This window comes from Mytilus edulis, chromosome 4, assembly GCF_963676685.1.
Source record: "Mytilus edulis chromosome 4, xbMytEdul2.2, whole genome shotgun sequence".
NCBI classification, from domain to species: Eukaryota; Metazoa; Mollusca; class Bivalvia; order Mytilida; family Mytilidae; genus Mytilus; species Mytilus edulis.
The window spans coordinates 75,173,154-75,195,216 of NC_092347.1; the positions used below are offsets into that span (position 1 = coordinate 75,173,154).

The 22,063-nt window shown below is 32.9% G+C and overlaps 2 protein-coding genes across 4 annotated transcripts in view; both read left to right on the plus strand.

The window, feature by feature from the left end:
* The window catches only part of LOC139520529 (uncharacterized), a 57,704-nt gene extending 40,699 nt beyond the window's left edge, over positions 1-17,005 (plus strand). For both annotated transcript variants that reach the window (XM_071313247.1, XM_071313246.1), the window contains 4 exons: positions 2,794-2,912; positions 4,716-4,911; positions 9,216-9,282; positions 16,552-17,005. In XM_071313247.1, coding sequence (XP_071169348.1) covers positions 2,794-2,912; positions 4,716-4,911; positions 9,216-9,282; positions 16,552-16,879 — 710 coding nt within the window. In that variant the 3' untranslated portion in view covers positions 16,880-17,005. The remainder of the gene's footprint in view (positions 1-2,793; positions 2,913-4,715; positions 4,912-9,215; positions 9,283-16,551) is intronic.
* LOC139520530 (cartilage oligomeric matrix protein-like) overlaps positions 1-22,063 on the plus strand; it is a 133,567-nt gene that overhangs the window by 106,354 nt on the left and 5,150 nt on the right. The gene's annotated exons all lie outside the window — the stretch shown is intronic.

A 22,063-nucleotide genomic window follows, 5' to 3' on the forward strand; every position in this document is an offset into this window, starting at 1 on the left:
CAAATTTTGTGCAAAACTAACAAAAAAATTGAAAGTTTACTAGGATGGTCCCTTTCTAAATGTGTCCTTTGCAAAGTTATGTTTTTTATGCCAATTGGAAGTTCAATATGCACTGGTGGTAAGCGGATGGTCGTAACTAAAAGTTACGACCATCCGGAGAAGGAAGACAACTCTAGGGATAAGTTTTTCTTTTCCGATTTTCGTGAACTAAAAGGTTCATTTGAACCAAACTCGTACATACTATTCGGCAGTCCTGTGATATTAAAACCAAATTTGATGCATTAAAACATTCCAATTTTCGTAAAATAGTCATTCAAAAATTCAAGCATGATGGTCGTAACTTTAAATGTGTGATGGTCGTAACTTCAACTATAGTATTTTGGATGATGGTCGTAACCGACACAAGATGGTCGTAACTTTGAAAGATGACCGTACCTTGAGTATTTAGACCAACTTTTATTAATGCATTTTAATTGTAAAGGTAATAGACTCAGATGTAATATATGATTTGCTACAAACAATATTATATGTTATGCTGCTAATGATATGCAGAAATTAAGCTAGAGAATTATTAAACATACACATTTCTGATGGATTTCAAATGCTCATCAGTTAGGAGCAACAGTGAAAACTAATCAAATCGCAGTAAGCCAAAAAGTATGTTAGGGTTGAGAATTAATATATTTTTTACTGTTTTTAAGGCATGAAATTATTAAATGCACGTGTATTCCCTTATATTTGTTTTTATTGTTTTTTTATTTACAACTTTTTTTTATCTGCAATCATGTCGGCAGATGAAATTATTAAACGTTCATTTCTGAACAATCATCTTTAAATCATCTATTGCAGTTCTTATCAGTCTTTGAGTCTTTGTTTACTCCTTGGCTTTAAATTGCTATTGTCTTATAGACTATTGGCCTTCAAATATTCGTCTTTTGGTCGTTCATGAGGAAATAGAATCCACAAATGCACTTCTGAGTCAGGGTTGACTATGTAGTACGTAGTGCTATGTAGATTTTGACAATTGAATGTGTAGATATAGACTAGTTGCTACATAGATACTGATAGGGGCTACGTAGCTGCTACGATTTTGAACTCAACCCAGCATTTTATTACATGTTGTCGTTATTTTTTATCGATTACATAACAATTATATATTGCAGTATATCATTGATATTAGTTCTAAGTATTGGTACAGAATGAACACTGAATCCATGGTGTCGCAATGAACATTGTGATAACCTCGAAAGTAGGAATATTGTTGATATATATGTTCCAGACCATATGAGTATTTGGACCGTACGCGTACGGTCCAGACCGTATACGTATACTCGTACGGTCGGACCGTATGAGTATACGCGTATGGTCCAGTACGAGATAACCATTTATCACAATCTTTATTTTTAGTTTTATAAATTGTTATCATTACAATTACTTTTAGATGGATAAAATGAACAATTGAACAATTGACATTAAATATTTGTTTAATTGTATATCTGAATACTATTTTGGTACTCTCGCCCAAGTGACACTTGCTAACACAACTAATGATATATTTTATACATTTACATGTTTGCAGTTCATTCATGTTCCTTTGCATTTGCATTTTTTTGTAAAGTTTCTAATATTCTAAAACTGTCGTCCCACATCATGTTAACTTTCGATATCGTAAATTTCTATGATCATAATTTTATTAATGTATTACTGATCGACATACTAAATACAAGATAAGCGTGAATTTTTTTATTAGTTAACAAATAAAGCTTTTATTCCAATTACAATTGAACTTTTCCATACTAATTTGAGAGTTAAGTTATGTTGATCTGTACATGAACTTTACATGCATTTGTAACTTATAAACTTAAGCAACTTCTTAATGATATTAATCAGACCGTACACGTACGGTCCAACCGTATGAGTATTTTGAAAAAGTATGCATACGGTCCAGTATTAATGACATGACTCCCACTTGAGTAAAAGTAGCCAGGGAAGCCATCGTCTCAGAGTAGCTTCTGTCTGGGCAGCAATCGGTGAAAGGGTTAAGCTTGTAGCCAGGATAATGTTATAAGGACTTAGGTCAAACTAAATGTACTGCGGCAACTATTACATACAAATCCCGGTATGCAGGTTGAAAATCATGTGTAAGTTATATGTTCACATTGTATGAATGGCTACAAGCTACTCCTGGACTTCTTCATTGGACATTAATGTGCACCTGATTATCAGCTTGATTTCACCAAACAACAATATGACGTCTAAGCATCCAAGCTAAAAATAAAGAGCATGTTTTTTAACTCGGGTACGGACCTGCGAATTCACGGGTATGCTCTAGTCTCAATAACGACCTTTATAACCTATCAATATTTTAAGCTTATTTTGACTTCTTATTAATGCTCTTTCGACTGAATGTATCATTCAGAAGGGCCATAAGTACATCTATCAATTTAAATACAATTTTTGCCAAAAACTGTGAAATTTTTTATATGTACGAAAAACAAACATTGATTTACTGTAAGTAATTGAATGAATATTGGTGCCTGATGACATTGGTGTAGTCTATTATGACAGTGTATAAAAACAGGGGAGGGAGCTGGTGTCATGGGAATAACACTTCAACTTTGTAACATATGAACTTTAACTGGTCCTGTTTATAAAAGCACTATTAAAATGTGGTATTTGCAGGCCAGTGCGTTAGCATTACAGTGGCACTTATTTCTTAATTGTTACTTCCTATATATCATTGAGTACTGAGCTACAGTAGCTGATGTACGTATATAAATTCCTCTTTTTCAGTGAACTATTATGCAAGGGCATATGATTCAGTAAAGAAAATCTGTAATGAACTGCAGCTGGTATCACCTCATAGAATCACTTCCGTTTCCATGAGAAAATACATGGCCACCCTTACACAGGTAAAATAATATAGGATCAGTAAAATTGTGACATCTTTTATTAACTTAATGCTGAGACAGATTTTAAGCATCTGTTATAGTTTCATATTTGATAGGAAGAGGAGAAATGTACAGTTTATAGTTGTTTATACGCAACCACAAAAAATTGTTTGTGTTACAGTATGACGTTGGCTTAGCTGTCTGTAGATGCCCTTTATTTTGTAATGTAAATAAAAATGTTATATTTTGATATTGTTATATAGAGTTGTGTATCAATTCTTTTAATAAAGTTAATGTTCCCAGACTAATTTTCCTAGGAAATTTTGTCCATGTCATTAATATTCCTAGGTAAAATCGTCCATGTCCTGTATTTTAAAAGGAACGTTTTAATGAAACAAATTATTTACATGGAAATGCAATTTTGATGATTTAAAATATTGTTCGGATCAAGTGCTTGAGCATTAAAAATTTAATGACATGAATGTCCCTGGACTAATTTTCCTAGGAAATCATGTCCATGTCAATAATATTGCTACTGCCTAGGTAAAATGTCAGACCTTTTTTTCAAAAGATTAATAAAAATTTCATGTTTCAATATTCAGTTTTACAGTTGTATATGAATATGTCCCCAGACTTATTTTCTTAGGTAATCGTGTCCTAGTCAATAACATTCCTAGGTAAAATCGTCCATGCCCTTTATTTAAAAATATCAATATAAATGTTATGTTTCATTATTCAGTTATGGAGGTGTGTATTATATTTTAATAAAATATGTCCCCAGACTTATTTTCCTAGGACATCGTGTCCATGTCATTAACATTCCTGGGTTACAAAGTCACTTTTCTTTATTTTAAATGGGAAAAAATAATGAAACTTTCAAATCTTAACTAAAAATATGATTCTGTTTTAATTTTCAATAATTGTTATATTATAATAAAAAAATACTAGTATAACATATTAGGAAAACTTTTCCTAGGAAAATATGTGCCAGACATATTTTACTACCTATGGACTTATTTTCCTAGGAAAAATTGTCCTGGGACTTACATTCCTAGTAAAATAATGATCATGGACTTGTTTTCCTAGGGAAAAAAGTCTGGCGGACAGATTTTACTACCGGACTAAATTTACTGTTACACAAGGAAGTATAAATGTAAAAAATAATTTTCAACTTTTTTTTTAAAAAATTGTATAAAGGTATAAAAATAATGAAAAGTTATTTTTCAATATGTATTTGAATTTTATATTTTTATGATTTAATCTTTTTCACCCATAAAACGTAAATATAAGGAATAATTTTGAATGGTGACAAATAAGGGGAAGTAACTCTAGTTCAGTTTGTAAACCAATGCCATTGGCAATGGTGCAATTTATTTACGACCTAAAGCTAAGGTAATTGGTGTTAATTAACAGTGTGTTTGACACCAAAGCTGTCAAGTGAAGCCATGCACTTAATAGGTCACTTAATTTGACAGTTTACATAGCTAGGTGAACTTCCTGTTCATGGAAGAATTACGTATTTGCCGGTATTTCAAAGGACTATTACTTATGAAATCAATCTCAAGGCTAAGAAATACGGGTGAAATCGGGTCATTTTCGGAATTCCCGGGTTATTTCAATGACCCGGCGGGTGTTCCGGGTGATCCCTCAGAATTGTGAAAATCTTGGGTCACACCCGCAGAATACGGGTCAGTTGACAGGTATGCTTCCCTGAATTAATCTGTTAATAAATTGAATCAGAAAGTTTCTTTAAAGTTGTGCATACTTGATTTTTCAGAGGGGTTGTACAAGTACTAATGTTAGATAATGTGTATGATTTTACAGATGCTTAACCTTGATAAATACCAGCTGGATTGGGTATGCAATCACCTAGGGCATACCCGTTCTGTTCACAAAGAACATTACAGACAAATGAGTGGGTTATTGGAGAGGACTCAAATTAGTAAACTTCTTCTCATTCAAGATTTGAACTTGACTTCCAAATTTAAAGGAAAGAAGTTAGAGGACATGGACATAAAAGGTATGATTTTTGTTTGACAAAAGAAAAATAATGTCACATTATGGAATGGGTCGTTAACTTTTGACGTCAGGCCTTCTATTTTTTGTTTCCTTGAATCAGCCTTCAATTTTTACACAACATCAAAAATTTTGTGATCATGTAACATTGTGTAAGCAGTCTGTCAAGCAACTCCTGATTTTTGTCTCCTCTGAGTGGAAAAGTCCCTAAAAAGCGAGACATAGGTTTTCTTTCAGGCCGCGTAAACTTTTTCAAATTGTTAATAACTTTGAAACTAGTACCTAGCGACTAGATTTTTTGGTTTCATGAACCTCATGATCAAAACTTTAGGCAGATAATGTATCATGTGACTTTTACCTCATTTTCATTGTGCAATGACTTTTTAGCTCACCTGGCCCACAGGGCCATGTGAGCTATTGTCATCACTTGGCATCGGGCGTCGTCAACATTTTTTAAAAACTTTCTCCTCTGAAACAACTGAACAGAATTGAATAAAATTCAGTGTGAATGTTCCTTGGGGCATCTAGTTACTAAATTATATCCAATATCCTGATTTATCGACAAACATGAATTATATCCAATATCCTGATTTATCGACAAACATGGACACCAGGGCTAAAAATAGAAAATAGGGTTAAACTGCATTTTTTAGGTTATAACTCAAAAACTAAAGCAGATAGAACAAATCTGGCAGGGTTAAACGGATCAGAAGGTCAAGATCTATCTACCCTGAAATTTTCAGATTAATTGGATTCCCCGTTTTGGAGTTATTGCCCCTAAAATGTAAATTTGACAGAATTTTGCATTTTTAACCGGATTTTTGTGACAAAAATGTCGGTTATTGATTTGGGGATGTACGGCGGGCGGGCGGTCGGGCAGTCGGGCGGGCGGGCGGCAATCAAATGTTGTCCGTGCATTAACTCATGAACCGTTCAACCAAAGCTTTTAAAATTTTAATATGTTGTTACTGACAACTAAATGAAGGTCAAGTTCAATAATGGCCATTTTGACTTTTACCGTTCAGGAGTTATGGTTCTTGAAAGATGGAAAAATGAAGTTTCCAGTCATGTCCGTGCATTTACGCATGAACTGTTCTACCAAAGCTTCCGAAATTTTAATATGTTGTTACTGATGACAAAATGGAGGTCAAGTTAAATAATGACGATTTTGACTTTTACCGTTCAGGAGTTATGGTTCTTGAAAGATTGAAAAATGGAGTTTCCAGTCGTGTCCGTGCATTTACGCATGAACTGTTCTACCAAAGCTTCCCAAATTTTATTATGTTGTTACTGATGACAAAATAGAGGTCAAATTTAATAAAGACGATTTTGACTTTTACCGTTCAGGAGTTATGGTTCTTGAAAGATTGAAAAATGGTGTTTCCAGTTGTGTCGGTGCATTTTCTCATGAACCATTCAACCAAAGCTTTTGAAATTTTTATATGTTGTTACTGATGGCAAAATAGAGGTCAAGTTCAATAATGACGATTTTGACTTTTACCGTTCAGGAGTTATGGTTCTTGAAAGATTATAAAATGGCGTTTCCATTCACGTTGTTGCATTTACTCATGAACCATTCAATCTAAGCTTTTCAAATTTTAATATGTTGATACTGATGACAAAATGGAGGTCAAATTTGATATTGACGATTTTCACTTTCACCATTCATCAGTAATGGTTCTTGTGATATTGCCAGGACACAAATAAATATTAATAAATCCGGTTTGCTGTCGTTGTGACAGCCTCTTGTTTTGCTATTGTTTGGAAAACTATAGAAGATTGATGAATGGTATGAGTTACAAAAATGACAAGAAGGACATTATTTCTGTATGCCAAATTTCAGAAAAATCAGACAACCTAATTAAGAGTTATTGACCAAGAAATGATTTTTTTTTAAAGGTTTTTGGCTATTATCACCGAAACTAGAAAATAGATGAGAAGTTTGATTAGCAAAAGTGATTAGAAGGTCAAATTCTATCTACCTGTAAAATTTTAAAAAAGCTGTCGATCCCTTTAGGAATTGTTGCCCCTGAAAACACATTTTTGGAGGTTATTGGAAAATGACGAGTCAGCGGCCAGAACAACAGGAAGTCGATTATTGCCTCTGCCTACCGCACTTGGTTTCATATTTACTATTTTACAAACTAACTGGTATCTGCTTGTACTCTGCTACACCCGAACAAAGTGTTGTAGTCGGACAGGAACCAGTTTACACACTTTATTTTATTTACAACAAAAATGTTGACATGTCCCTAGAAAGGCCTGTATAGTCCACGGTTTTATTCTCCAAAATTGGACCTTCCAGAGGGGGTGCGGACTATAGTGTACAATAAGCAAGAAATAAGAGAACAAGTTCAATTTCGTGGCTAGGTGGTTTGTTTACGTTCCGCCATCTTTGTTATTGATATTGTAGAGGGCGCTCTCATCATTTTTGTCCCGCCTGCGACTTTTGTCGCAAAAAGCGAGACTTAGGGATATTGATCCGGTGGCGGCGTTAGCTCTTGACTTAAAGATTCATATTTCAGAAGGTAGACGACCTGGATACTTCATACTTTGTATATAGATGCCTTGTGTTACGAACTGTCTGTCTGTCATATGACTATTGGCCTTGACCTCATTTTCATGGTTCAGTGACTACTTGAAAAAAAAGTTCAAATTTTTTGCAATGTTAATTTCTCACTTATTATAAGTAATAGGATAACTATAATTGGTATGTGCGTAACTTGCAAGGTCCTCATGTCTGTCAGTTAGTTTTCACATGACCTCGACCCCATTTCATGGATCAGTTTACAGGGTTAAGTCCATATCTCAGAAACTATAAGCAATAGGATAGGATAGGTCTTCTATATTTGGTGTGTGGAATGATTGTAACGTGTACATGTCCAACTGACAGGTGTCATCTGACCTTGACCTCATTTTCATGGTTCAGTGGTCAAATTTAATATTTTGTGTTTTGGTCTATTTCGCAGATACTATTAGCATTCGGTCAATTATATTTGGTGTATGGAATGATTGTAAGGTGTACATGTCCAACTGACCGGTGTCATCTGACCTTGACCTCATTTTCATGGTTCAGTGGTCAAAGTTAAATTTTTGTGTTGTGGTCTATTTCGCAGATACTATTAGCATTCGGTCAATTATATTTGGTGTATGGAATGTTTGTAAGGTGTACATGTCTGTCTGGCAATAATCCTCTGACCTTGACCTCATTTTCATGGTTCATTGGTCAATGTTAAATCATCAATGATTTGGTCTTTTTTCAGTACTATATTTGGTGTAGGGAATAATTGTAAGGTGTGTATGTCTGTTTAGAAGGTGTTAGTTGATCTTATCATTATTTTCATGGTTCATTGGTCAAGGTTATTATTTTTATGAAGTTAATTCGGAGATACTTTTACCAATAGGTAAACTAGATTTGTTGTATGGAATGAGTGTAGGAACTACATTTATGTCTGAAAGGGTTTATCTCACCTTCATCTCAAGTACAGTTAATTTAATGTAATGCTTGTGGTATACAATGCTTTTTTATACTTTCAACATAAATTATATTATGAACACTAGAACAGTCGAGACATTTCAGTGTTTCCACTCTTGTTCAAACTAATAATTTTAACTCATCCATATTAATAAGTTGTTTCTATTTAATATCAAATTAAAACTGATAAATATAAAACTAAACCTTTCATTACATATTTCTCGTTTCTTTTCAATGCATTTGAAATAAACTGGTATCTGCTAGATTGAAACGATCCAAACATAGTAAAAAAAGACCACCGTAAACCAGCTTAGAATTTGTAAACTACAAAACGTAATCCGTTATTGTTCATTCCGTTTTGGTGTTTCAAACCGACTTATGTGGTTTGTATTTATAAGCTTAAGACCCTTCAAACATTAATTTCTTCATTTATATTATGTCTCCAACAATGATATTTGGTCTGATGGTTAATCTTAGTACATACTTAGACCGTTGGTTTATCTGTTTGAATTGTGTTACACTGGTTATTTTGGGGCCCTTTATAGCTTACTGTTCAGTGTGAGCTTATGCTCCATGTTGAAGGCCGTACTTTGACCTATAATTGTTAACTTTTTATACATTGTGACTTGAATGGAGAGTTGTCTCATTGGCACTCATACCGCATCTTCTTATTTATATTGACATTTAAACACTTTTCACCTGTCTTTGACCTAAATTTCATTAGTGAGTGACAATGATATTTGGTCTGTTGGTCAATCTTATGGTAAAGTTTGATTTAATTTAAATCAGCTATCTTTTTGAGCAATCAAATTAATGTTACTTCTTCATTGCAGATGTAGTCTTTCCAAATGATGATGATTGTAATGACGAAGATGAAACTGACGTTATTTCAGAGAATCTGTAAGATTTAATTTCTTTAAAATGCATTTAAGGGAAGGCTATTCCAGAAAAAACGTGAATGGGGGTTTGGAGATAGAAGGTCAGACCCACCATCTATACAGTTTACAATTAAATTTCAGTTAAAAGAATCCGGTGAAAGTTTGAAAATACCCACCACACATGTATTAATATATACTATAAAGAGCAAACTGAAATTCCCTGGAGCAAATTTTTAGGAAATTAAGAATAACTCGTATTGATTTGCAGTTATTATACCCCTGCATACAAAGTTCAGGGGGGGTATATGGGAATCACTCTGTCTGTCTGTCTGTCTGTCAGTAAAAAGAATTGAGGCTTATGCAGTCTTCACGACGAACTCTTAAATCTACAGGCCTGGAGCTCAATTTTTTGAAAATTTTTAGATTCTGTTGGCCTGTAGATATGATTCTTACAGGCCAGGGAGCAATTTCACTAGCCTGGGCTGCCACTCAGCGTGAAGACTGCATATGTGGTTTCTTATAAAAAAAGAAAAGGTGGTATGATTGCCAATGAGACAACTCTTCACAAGAGACCAAATGACACAGAAATTAACAACTATAGGTCACTGTATGGCCTTCAACAATGAGCAAAGCCCATACTGCATAGTCAGCTATAAAAGGCCACGAAATGACAAATGTAAAACAATTCAAACGAGAAAACTAACGGCCTAATTTATGTACAAAATTATGAAAGAAAAACAAATATGTAACACAGCAACAAACGACAACCATTGAATTACAGGCTCCTGACTTGGGACAGGCACATTCTTGTTGGTCTCAACAGGAATTATGAGCTTTCCAAGGATTATGAGCAAAGCTCATAAATCTTATAAAATATTGTGTCCAGACAATGCCTAGGTGGTTATTTGAACTGTGTTGGAAAAAAAGATCCAAGTCGAAGACAGTATAATGTCCAAGGACTTGCATGGACTGTTCAAATTGAATAATCTCCCTTTCACCATATTTAATTTTGAGCACCTCTTGACAGTTGTCAGTCCACAATGAATATCAAGCCTGGTTAGACGTGAAAATCTCTGTTTTGGTTTGTTTGTCTGAATGTCAGCGATTCTTTGACGGTATTTCTGGATGATATCATGTTGTTGCTGGACTATTTCACTCAATTCTGAGGTGTCCTTGTCCTTATCTTCAGGGTCGTTCAATTCTTTAAGGATTTCTATATCATCTCAGCTATCAAAACTCAAGGTCTCCAAGAATCATGGCCAGAACACCATACATTGTAATATTGTCATTCTCAGAGAATGATGCTTCTTTTATGAGTTCACAATTATTGGCAATGTGAAACATCAGGGTCCCATATAATTCAATCCTGTGCCTCGTACTTCGTCCTCATTATTTATTTCAAAAGACAATTTTTGCAAATTTGGACATCCATGTTTGAAATATGTGAGAATCCTACCTCTGTGATGTTTAGACATGTCAGTAGAGAAGGAGACTAGTTAGCTTGGGACATTTCTCGATAAGAACTATTATTCCCTCGTCTGAGTTCACTACTCTCTGTTATGACTAAATCTTCTAAAGCAAGCGGTATACATTTTGTACCTATAGATGTCACAAGACATCGGACACCCCATGTAAATCAATGTTGATTTAAGACAGAGATGGACTGTGATGGAATAAATCTAAGAACGTTCTATCTCTTATCCTCTCTCTCTTACTGATTGACCCTTCACGTAAGCCAGTCTGACTTTTAAGGAACACATTCAACAACTCATCAAAATCAATAAGCGGCAAGCCATGAAAAGGATACATCCTCAGACTAAATGACTTCAATTTTAAATCTTTCAAATCTTTTATCCAACTTATTCCTCTCAGTTAGTAACATTTCTGTCCAGAAGGAACAAGTTTAGTGTCAAAAACTCTGTAATGGGGACTACTTATCATAGGTCAATAATGCTTGATATGATATGGTTTAGCATATGTAATTTTAATTTCATTCAGGTTGGTGAAAAACTTCAAATAATATTTCTAATAATTCAGTCATTATCAAAAGTTTGAAAATTGTGTTGGTTCATGGTAAATACACAAGGGGTTTTATAGTGAAACACACATGTATACAGTCTACAGTTTGTCTTGCAATGTCTGGAATTTTTATAAATCCGCAAAAAAATTGCGTTCGTATATTGCTATCACGTCGTTGTCGTCGTCCGTAGACAGATTGGTTTCCGGACAATAACTTTAGTTTAAGTGTATGGATCTCTATGAAACTTAACCAAAAGGTGCAATACCACAAAAGGAAGGTTTGGATTGGTTTTTTTTTGGGGGGGGGGAGGGGGTTATGGTCCCAACCGTTTAGGGATAAGGGGCCAAAAACAAGCATTTTTCTAGTTTCCAGACAATAACTTGTGAATAAAATTTTAGATTGCTCTGAAATTGTACCACAAGGTTTAATACCACAAGTAGAAGGTTGGGATTGATTTTGGGGGTAATTGCCAAAATCGTTCAGAAATGAGGGGCCAAAAAGGAGCCCAAAACAAGCATTTTTCTAGTTTTCAGACTATAACTTGTGTTTAAGTGTATTGATATCTCTGAAATTGTACCACATTTTACAAAAATTAAATTTCTTAACAAATTTTTTTGGGGGGAATTTTTTCTTCAAAATTTATGAAATTACCTTTTTTTTTTGGAAAAAAATTGGGGGGGGGGGGGGTCAAAATTTTTAGGGGGGATGGCAATTTTTTTTTTTTTTAATTTTAGGTTTTTCTCACAATTTATTTTGCTATTTCTTTGACTATTCTAAAAACAAGATTTACTAAGTATTGCACAACAGCACAGTGTATTGCGCAACAACATGAAAACTTTAATTGAAAATAAATTCAAATCATTTAACCTATTTCAAGTTCTTTAACTACATTTATTCTGTGACAGAAAACTATTTTGTGTGAAATATTTAATTAAAATCCAAATTCAGACCTGTATCAAGCTTGAATATTGTGTCCTTTTTTGTCCAAACTGTTCAGGATTGGACCTCTGCGGTCGTATCCAGCTGCGCTTGGCGAAGCACATATTTTTTTATTCAGAAATACTTTTTTTTTGCCGCTAGACAGTTTAAAATTCGTTGCAGTACCTTTTATCTTTCTCAGCCTCCAACCCATAGTCTGTGCTATGCATTCTGTTACATGACAGTTTTGTCTAGCCTGCGATAATGGATATCAAATGTTAAGGCAAGGCTATTTTGATTCTAGCTCTTTGGATTTCATTTACCTATTTGAAATTCTGCTCCATTTTAATTACTTTAAATGATTTTAACTAAAAAAAAATTAAATCGCCAGTTGAAAAGAGGTTTTTTTTTAAGCAACACCCAAAAGAGAAAAATGTTAATGAAATTAAGATTTGTTTGTTTGCCACTGTTTTTCGTCTGAGAAAATGATCAAGTTGGCCTAACAATGAATTTGAAAGAAACTCAAATTAAGGGCATATCCAATAGTTTATTTTTTACGGTGAGAATTTTTTCCCGTAAAGATATTTCATTCTTCAATTGACAGAGAATAAAATTTTGCCAAAAAAAATATTTGTTGTCGATTTCGTTTTTGCAAAAACTACTACTGAAAATTGAACATTTTTGCAATTTTGAAGAAACAAACGTTTTTTATTTAAAAAAAATTAATATGATTTTTTAATCAACATATACTTATATAAGGGAGCTCAAATTGAAGCAAAATAGTTCAAGATGGTTAGAAAAATCTAACTCTACCATTTAAAGAATTAATTCTTACTCAAATAAAGCCAAAAACGTTATGGTTACTCCCCAAAACGGCAAGAAATGAACATTTGAAATGCACATTTTAGATTTTTTTAAATATTTCTAACGGTGTCGATTTGACCAAAGTAAGATATGTTATTCTTTGAAAAAAATGGAACGTCATAACGTTTTGAAAAATATTTGTCACCATACTCGTTTTAGAGAAAAATCGAGTAATATAATATTGTTTACTCAATCCCTTCCGTAAGCCTCACAAATTGCGCCAAAAATTAAGACGTTTCGGGACGTAACGTTATATTTCCCCGCTAATTTTTCTTTAGGCAGTGCGACGGTGTGGAAGACAAATGTATTTTTACACTGTAACTTTGTTGGATAGTTGTCTCGATAGCATATCGCATCTTCTTATTTATAATGGACAAGTATATGTACGAGCTAATAATTCAGTTAACTTTACTATAGTGTTCGTCAAAATTGTGAAACCCGGGTGTGAAACATGCAAACCATTAACCCGAATAACTCAGTCGTTATGTTCCGCTGATCTACGATTACTACCTCGCAAGTAGGAGAGATCGATTACGGGGGGACTGAATTATTCGGGTTAGCAAACCATGGAATTACAAACTACTAAAATAGTCCCCGGCTCTGGTATACGGTATTTCATCCCTCTTTTAAAACAAACGAATTATACGTTAGAAATCCGTTTCTGTGTGTCGGTCTATAGTACAAAGCAGGGTTAATTTTCATATTATATTTACATTTGATGTTTTTGTTCTGATTATTCATTTAATATGCCACTTGACGTCCGTCATCCATAATCATTATTTATTTTACCGTTACTTTACAAAGACGTGTTTTTCTTACACTGATTTATATTACACTGTCTATATAATTTCACATATCGAAATCAATAAAGAGCACTTGAAATTTTGAAACCAAACACTTGACTGTCTAAAATCTCACCGACTCCGTATTTTATATTCATGTTGCAGTTTTGGTTTTTTTTTCTTTACAGGCTTCTACCTATAGCAAAAATCTGTATGTTGATTTTTAGTGTTTTGAATTATATGTGTCGTTGGGTTGCTGTCGTATTAATGTATACCTTAAGGTGGCTCATGGGTACAAAAATTTTAGCAAAAAATTAAACCTTTATTTTTTCATTACAAATTTTATTTATTACACTATTAGTTGTAACTTTATGATATGGTACAAAAAACAACCCAAAAAATTGATTTGGTTTGGCCCCAAATGACTTTAAAAATTGAAAAAGCTCCAAATTATCTCCCTTTGGTGCAAACATGCCATTTTTTGGCCTTAAATTTGAAATATCTTTTTTAACTCATCGGTGACCTATATTTTTTATTATTATTTTCAAATAAGCTGTACATAAACTAAATAATTGTAAAATTTAAGTGATTTTTTATATTAGGTTATTTTTTTATTTCGATATTTCCTCTTTTTCTCCTATTAGTTCAACAGAAAAAAAGGACATTAACAAAAATGTATGCTTCTTCCAGAGGCAGATTTTAGCTTAAATGAACGGTGACCCCATTTTTTTATTTCATTTTTCTTTTAATTAAGTATATGATAAAGTTCATTTATGAAAAAATATAGCGAAATCCTATATTAGAAAAAAAAATTCATTTATACCCAGGAGCCCCCTTAAACATTTTTTTTTTCGTAAAAAAAGGATTGATTGTGTATAGAAATATTCACATCTCTGGACTGCTCCCGTCCGACAGTTACGTGTATATATTTGCTAAAATTGGGTGCGACCGTTTAGCTGCTCGGATGTATAAATTTGCAGCCTTGTTTAGTCGAAATAAAAATGTCGTAATATCAGATGCATAGAGTAAGGAAGGAGAGTTTTGCGCTATCTATACGTTAAAATACCATCTAAATAAATGGTTGAAGGGATATACGAACTTCGAATAAAATATCTAAACGACAACAAAGGTCACATGAATCTTCAAATAAGTCGCATCTGTTGCGCCTTTTGCAGTTGTAGATGAAAAAAATACGTTGATTAACAAAGCAGATCAGTAAGACATTAACTTGAGAATAAACGAAACGGCCGAAAAATGTTGAATGTTATTATAAATTGTGGCCATTTTTGTCGTGTGTTTTTGCTTTTATGACATATTCACAATATATAAGTAAATGAAATTGACACAGTAATTTTTCCACCTAAACGAGCCTGACTGCCCTGGTTTTACGCTTCAATATATGAGTTATTGCATATATACACAATGAAAATTGTTTTCTGTTCTACTGCCCTCTACATAGTTTGGCTGCATACAATGTAACCACTGATGTAGACTACTATATTATTATTGATTATTCAAACAAATGAATTCAAAGAGAAAGATGCGGAAAGAAATTCTAAAATTTTCGTTTAGAAATAAGATATAAAATAAAAATAAAATACCAAAACTGGAATACTCTTTGAGACAATTATAAGTTGAGATCTAATGATTATGCATCACTATATGAAACTGATGAATTGATTGGTCCCGTGCTCCAGTGGCAAATATATCACGCATATTTACGACGAGGCGATAGTAGATCTGAAGTAAATGATTGATACATTATCAAGATATAAAGAGTGTACTAGCGGTAAAACGAATGCCGTACTAGATAAAGTTGAATAATGATCAAAATCTTGAGTTAAGCTATTAGCCCCTTTTTTCCCTATCCTGTTATGGACCCGCTGATTTAAGAGGGCGTGTCTAATTAGTCAAGACCTACACTGTTTTTTTTTTTGTGTTAAATTATATTTGTTTCCCCATACATAAGTAAACACCAACATCGTCAGATATTTTCTACTTGTATGTCAGTGTATATTATATTACAATGTTTTCTTATTTCAATATTTTTTTATTACTGTGTCATCTTTTGTTTTACATTGTTTATCGGTTAAAGGTCGTATGCATTTAAAGAGCTACTATATAAATATATATTAGCACTTCAAAGCAAAGCTAGATGCATGATCTTTCTCAAGTAAGTAAGTAAGTAAGTAATGTTTATTGGTTTAAAATCCAAAATTACAGGATTGATACTAAGACAATACAAATTTGTTATACACAAACATTGCATTATACTGCAATAATAAATCATTACGCATTTGCTGTCGTTGTTTTCTACTGTATTGAAGATAATTTTAATAAAACGGAAACTTAAGTGAGTATGGTCTAGTAAAGATTAAGATAATTGCAGTTCTTTTATAATAGACCAAAAGGACAAAGATAACTATTAAGTTTTGAGTTCTAGTTCTGTTAATATTCTGTATGAGTTTTTTGCCGACTCCCGCCGTGCCCAAGAAACCGCCCTTTCCAGACGGCCACTATGACGTCGTTGAAACACCGTGAAATTACGGGAAACAATAGACGACGGTTACGTTTGTTATTACCTCCCCTGAAACTGTTGGATATGCCCTTAATTGAATTTCTAGAATTGAAGATCCTCTTTCACTTGTTATGTTCAGGAAATCTTAGTTTATAAATAGTCCCTAAATAAAGTGTTTCTTCATTTTAGCTCAATTCCAGAAGAAACTGTTGACATTGAGGAGAACCTATTTGCGGAAGAGGCAGAAAAAGAGGACAAGGAGGACGAGGAGGAAGAGATGGAAGAAGAGGGAGAAGTGCAAATTGCAAAAAAAGTTACACGGAAAAGATGGACAGATGCTGAAGTAAAAGAACTAAAACGTTATTTTAATGAATTTTTACAGTCCGGCACAACACCAAGATCTGCCTTTATAGACGAAATGAGGAAAAAAAGCAAAAAGAATCACGGATGCATCCACTTGAGAGAAAATCATCTAATTATAAAAAAGATTTCTAACATGAATCATGCTAAACGCTAGTTTTTGTTTGTATACGACTGCAAAATTTTGCTGTACAATGTTATTGCCATGTGTTTATTGGTGGAATCTTTTGTGTGTGAACACCAAGGGTTCAGCAACTTATCTTTTGTTATAGTGAATATACCTGATCATTATGATATTTTAACATAATGATAGCTAGTATGATTTATGGTATGGGATTGATTTTGGGGGTTCTATGGTTCAATGTAAATTCAATGTCTCTAAGTTTAAGATAATCTCAAGTTTAACATGAACCACTAATGAATGCTAGGTCATTGGTATTATATTTAAACTTGATTTAACGATTCAAATAATGACTTCAATACTCTCCAATTTGCAACAGGCGAGACATATCCCTGTGTTAACAGTTTATTTTTTTTATTTTTCTTCCAATTTTGATTTTTTTTCAATTCTTTTAAAAAATGCAATTAAAAGTTTTTCCAAACATTGTGTATCTCTTCCTTTTTTCAAGATTAAAGGGGCTAAAGGGTCCTCAAAATGTTATTTTGTGTGTTATGGAAAAATTTTATCCCATTTTGATAAGATCTTTTTCATGTGATTCCTTTTGTGAAAGCTTTCAGTAATATGTTAATTGATTTTTGCTATCTCTTACTGTTTTCAAGATAATTGGGGTAAAAAGTACAAAAAAATGCAATTTAGCATATCTTCATATTTTTTTTCTTTTTATATGGTTTTAATAGGGATTTTTTTATTGGATTTCTAGAGACAAAATGCTATAAAAGTTAATCCAAACATATTTTGATAACTTTTTTGGGATAAAAGGGGACGAGGGCTAAATTTGCGATACTGTTGGACACATTTTTTTTTTATTATTTTTCGGTTTGATTGGATTTTTTTCATTAGATTCCTCTCGGTGAGTGATTTCTGTGGTATCTCATACAGTTTTCAAATATGAGAAAAATGCTTTTGGGCACATTTTCAACTTTTTTTATTTTTCATGTGATTTCAATTGGGTTTCTTTTAAATGATTCTCATTAACAATGCAATTAAAGTTTGATTACAGCATGTTTTTTCGAGAAGAGGGGTCAAAGGGGCCAAACTTGCAAAGTAGGCCACAGAAAATATTTTTTTCAATGGATTTGAATGACTTTTTCATTGGATTCCTCTCAGTGATTGCTTTCACTATCTGGACAGATTTTTGCTATTTCTTACCATGTTAAAGGTTATTTTAAGTCAAAGCTGCAAAAATTTACAATTTTATGTCAAGCATGTTACAGTATCAAAAACATTACTGTGTCATACAGAATATTAGGAAAAACTTACTTTGAAAATTCACTTGTTGATATGCTGCAGTCATATCATGCTTTGCTGGCATAGCACCTCAGTTATATCTTTAATAGCAAAAAGAATGCATTGTATAATTCCTCTCCCCTCCAATTAAAGAATTGTGGAGGGATTTGAATTGTTATTTTAACTTTCTTTTACACTTATTCATTTTTAAACAGAATTGTGTGCAGAGAGTGCCAGTTTTGATTAATCAGGTTATCAACTCTTTATGAGTTGAACTTTTGACTTTTTTTTTAATTATTTCATTTAAATTACTAATTTTATTTTGCTACAATTCTGAAATGAAATTTTCACTGCAGATTAATGCAAATATGACTATTTATAGATAATTTAGCATTGAAAAGTTGGGAGTTTTAAATGTCAGAGTGTCATGGTTGGGATGTCAATATTTGAAATTTATCTTATATTATAAGGTTAGCTGGAGTTGCACATTAAATGACATGTAATAAGAATTTAAATGTAGAAACAAAATCATTTTAGAAAAGTCACCTTTACCTACTAAAAGGGGTAATTTTATAGTTTTTTGGAAAGGTAAAGATTTAAAAGAAAAAAAATTACAAATGTATGAAAAGCTCATTAAAATTAATATGTAAATGAAGATGAAAAAAGGGAATTTAGCATTAAATTGTTTGGGAACTGAAATGATTTCCCAATTACAGGTCTATGGACAGGGCAGCTTTGTGCCAGGTGAGCAATTACAAGCTCCTAGGAGCCTCCAATTATAAAATGTTCATAATGATTAAGAAAAAAATAGGTTAAAACATGTACTACAAGGCTAAAAAGACCGGTAGTCACTTGCATTTCACATGGTTTTACAATTACTATGGAAATAAACACACAATATATAAAACTGATTAGACAAAATTACTGTCAACTTATTTACTTTTAATTATGACTATATTTCTGAATTGTTGTGACTCCTCTTGTTTTTGCTGTTCTCATTTACAAGTCTTTTTTTTTTTGTCTTTTCCCATTGAGCCTATTTTACTTTTTTAATTTGGTTGGAATAATCCTATATGATGCTCGATTTTAATTGGTCACATATATGTGCTTAATATCAATTTTAGAAATTTGCTATGGATGTTTTAAAAGTACATTATTTTGCTACCCACCAGAACTATAATTTTTCACAAAAGTAACCATTTTTAGCTCACCTGGCCTAAAAGGCCATGTGAGCTTTTCTCATCACTTGGCGTCCGTCGTCGTCTGTCGTCGTTAACAATTTTTCAAACATCTTCTCCTCTGAAACTACTGAATGGATTTGAATGAAACTTAAAATGATTGTTCCTTAGATTATCCTGCACGAAGTGTGTGCTTCGATTTTTGATCCGTCATAAAACCATGGCCGCCCTTACTTTAAATAGAACATAGGGGTAAGTTTTTGTGTTTTGGTCTGTTTTTCTTATACTATATGCAATAGGTCTACTAAAATTGGTGTATAGAATGATTGTAAGGTGTACATGTCTAGCTGACAGGTGTCATCTAACCTTGACCTCATTTTCATAATTCAGTGGTCAAAGTTAACTTTTTTAGTTTTGGTCTATTTTTTTAATACTTTATGCATTAGGTCAACTATATTTGGTGTATGAAAATATTTTATGATCTATATGTCGGTTACGCAGGTTTTATTTGAACTTGACCTCATTTTCACAGTCCATTGCTAAGTATTAAGTGTTTGTGTTTTGGTCTCATTTTCTTAATTTATAAACAGTAAGTCATATATATTTGTAATATTGAAGAATTGTTAGCTGTACATGTTTTCCTGGCATGGTTCAATAAGTTCAATAAGGCATTGTTTACCAGGTGAGTGATTCAGGCTCTTGAGAGCCTCTTGTTTCATACGACTACAGGTCAGACAGTAGAAGTTGAAATGATATAGTAACTTAATCCAATCACCAGTAAGAGAGATATGACATTTTCAGGTTTCTGTTTACTTAACTTTTGAAAAATGTCAATAAAATGAGTTCTCCATGCGATATATTTTGATATTTTATTTGCATTTATACTGTATTAGTACTGTACACTGTTCACTTATTGTGTGATGAATCCCTGTAACAAAACTAGTCCAGATTTAGTTGTTGGTTGGATCTGGCGTCTCTGATGTTTGTTTTTTTTTGTGTATGACTTTGTAAATAAAAATCATTTTGTTGAATAAATGTTTTCATAATATGACATTTCCCAGTAACCATAGATGATGTGTCAAATATGATCTACTTCTCAATCTCTTGAGTACATAGGATTATCTTCCCACAAGTCTCATGACTTTGACCTCATGTGCCAGTCCATTTGGCTTTTAGAATGACATAATATTTTTTTTTTTGTCCCGGCCACAAAGTGGACACATAGTTTTACCCTTGTCCGTCATTCCGCAACAAACAGTTTTCAAGACTTTTTAGCTCACCTGGCCCGAAGGGCCAAGTGAGCTTATGCCATCACTTGGCGTCCATTGTCGTCGTAAACTATTTCAAGAATCTTCTCCTGAAACTACTAGGCCAAATACTTCCAAACTTTAACTGAACGTTCCTTAGGGTATCTAGTTTATAAATTGTATCCGAAGTTTTGATCTATCAACAAACATGGTCGCCATTGCTAAAAATAGAACATAGGGGTCAAATGCAGTTTTTGGCTTATATCTCAAAAACCATAGCATTTAGAGCAAATCTGACATGGGGTGAAAATGTTCATTAGGTCAAGATCTATCAGCCCTGAAATTTTCAGATGAATCAAACAACCCATTGTTGGGTTGCTGCCACTTAATTGGTAATTTTAAGGAAATTTTGCAGTTTTGGGTCATCTTGAATATTATTATAGATAAAGACAAACTGTAAACAGCAAAAATGATCAGCAAAGTAAGATCTACAAATAAGTTAATATGACCAAAATTGTCAATTGACCCCTTAAGGGGTTATTGTCCTTTAATGACAATTTTTCACAATTTGTTCATCATATTTGCTAACTTTAAAAAATCTTCTCCTCTAAAACTGCTCAACCAAATTCAACCAAACTTCAACTGAATGATCAGTGTGTGAAATAAAGTTTGTGTTTTATTTTCTATTTCGTCAAAAAACATGGCTGTCATGGCTAAAAATAGAACACAGGGTAAAATGCAGTTTTTGGCTTATATCTCAAAAAATCCAGCATTTAGAGGAAATAAGACAAGAAGTTAAAGTATTTATTAGGTCAAGGTCTACCTGTCCTGAAATTTTCAGCCGAATTGGGTAACTGGTTTTTCAGGTATAATGCTCCTGAATTGATGATTTTAAAGAAATTTTGCAGTTTTTGGTTATTATCTTGAATATTATTATAGATACAGATAAACTGTTAATAGCAAAAATGTTAAGCAAAGTAAGATCTACAAATAAGTCAAGTTGACCAAAATTGTCAATTGACCCCTTAAGGAGTTATTGCCCTTTAAAGACTTTTTTCACAATTTGTTCATCATGTTGACTTACTTTAAAAAATCTTCTCCTTTGAAACTGCTGTATCAATTTCAGCCAAACTTAGGCTAAATGAGTTTCAGAGTATCTAGTATAAATTTATATTTTATTTCCTTGTATGTCGAGAAACATAGCTCCTATGGCTAAAATAGAACATAGGAGAAAATGATTTTTTTTTGCTTTTGAAGAAAATAGGATTCAAAGAACATTTAAAAGCCAAAATAATCATTGATGAGAGATTTAATCAAAAAAATTAAGGTGAGCGATTCAGGCTCTTGAGAGCCTCTTGTTTTCTAAACTGCTCGAGATATTGAGCTGATTTTTGATGTGTGAGTCTACCATGGTGACTTACAGTTCATGTTTATGTTTCATTCAGCTCTGCTGATTTTTGTTGAAATTGACTGGTTTGGACATTCGTGTCGTACTGTCGCATCTAGTT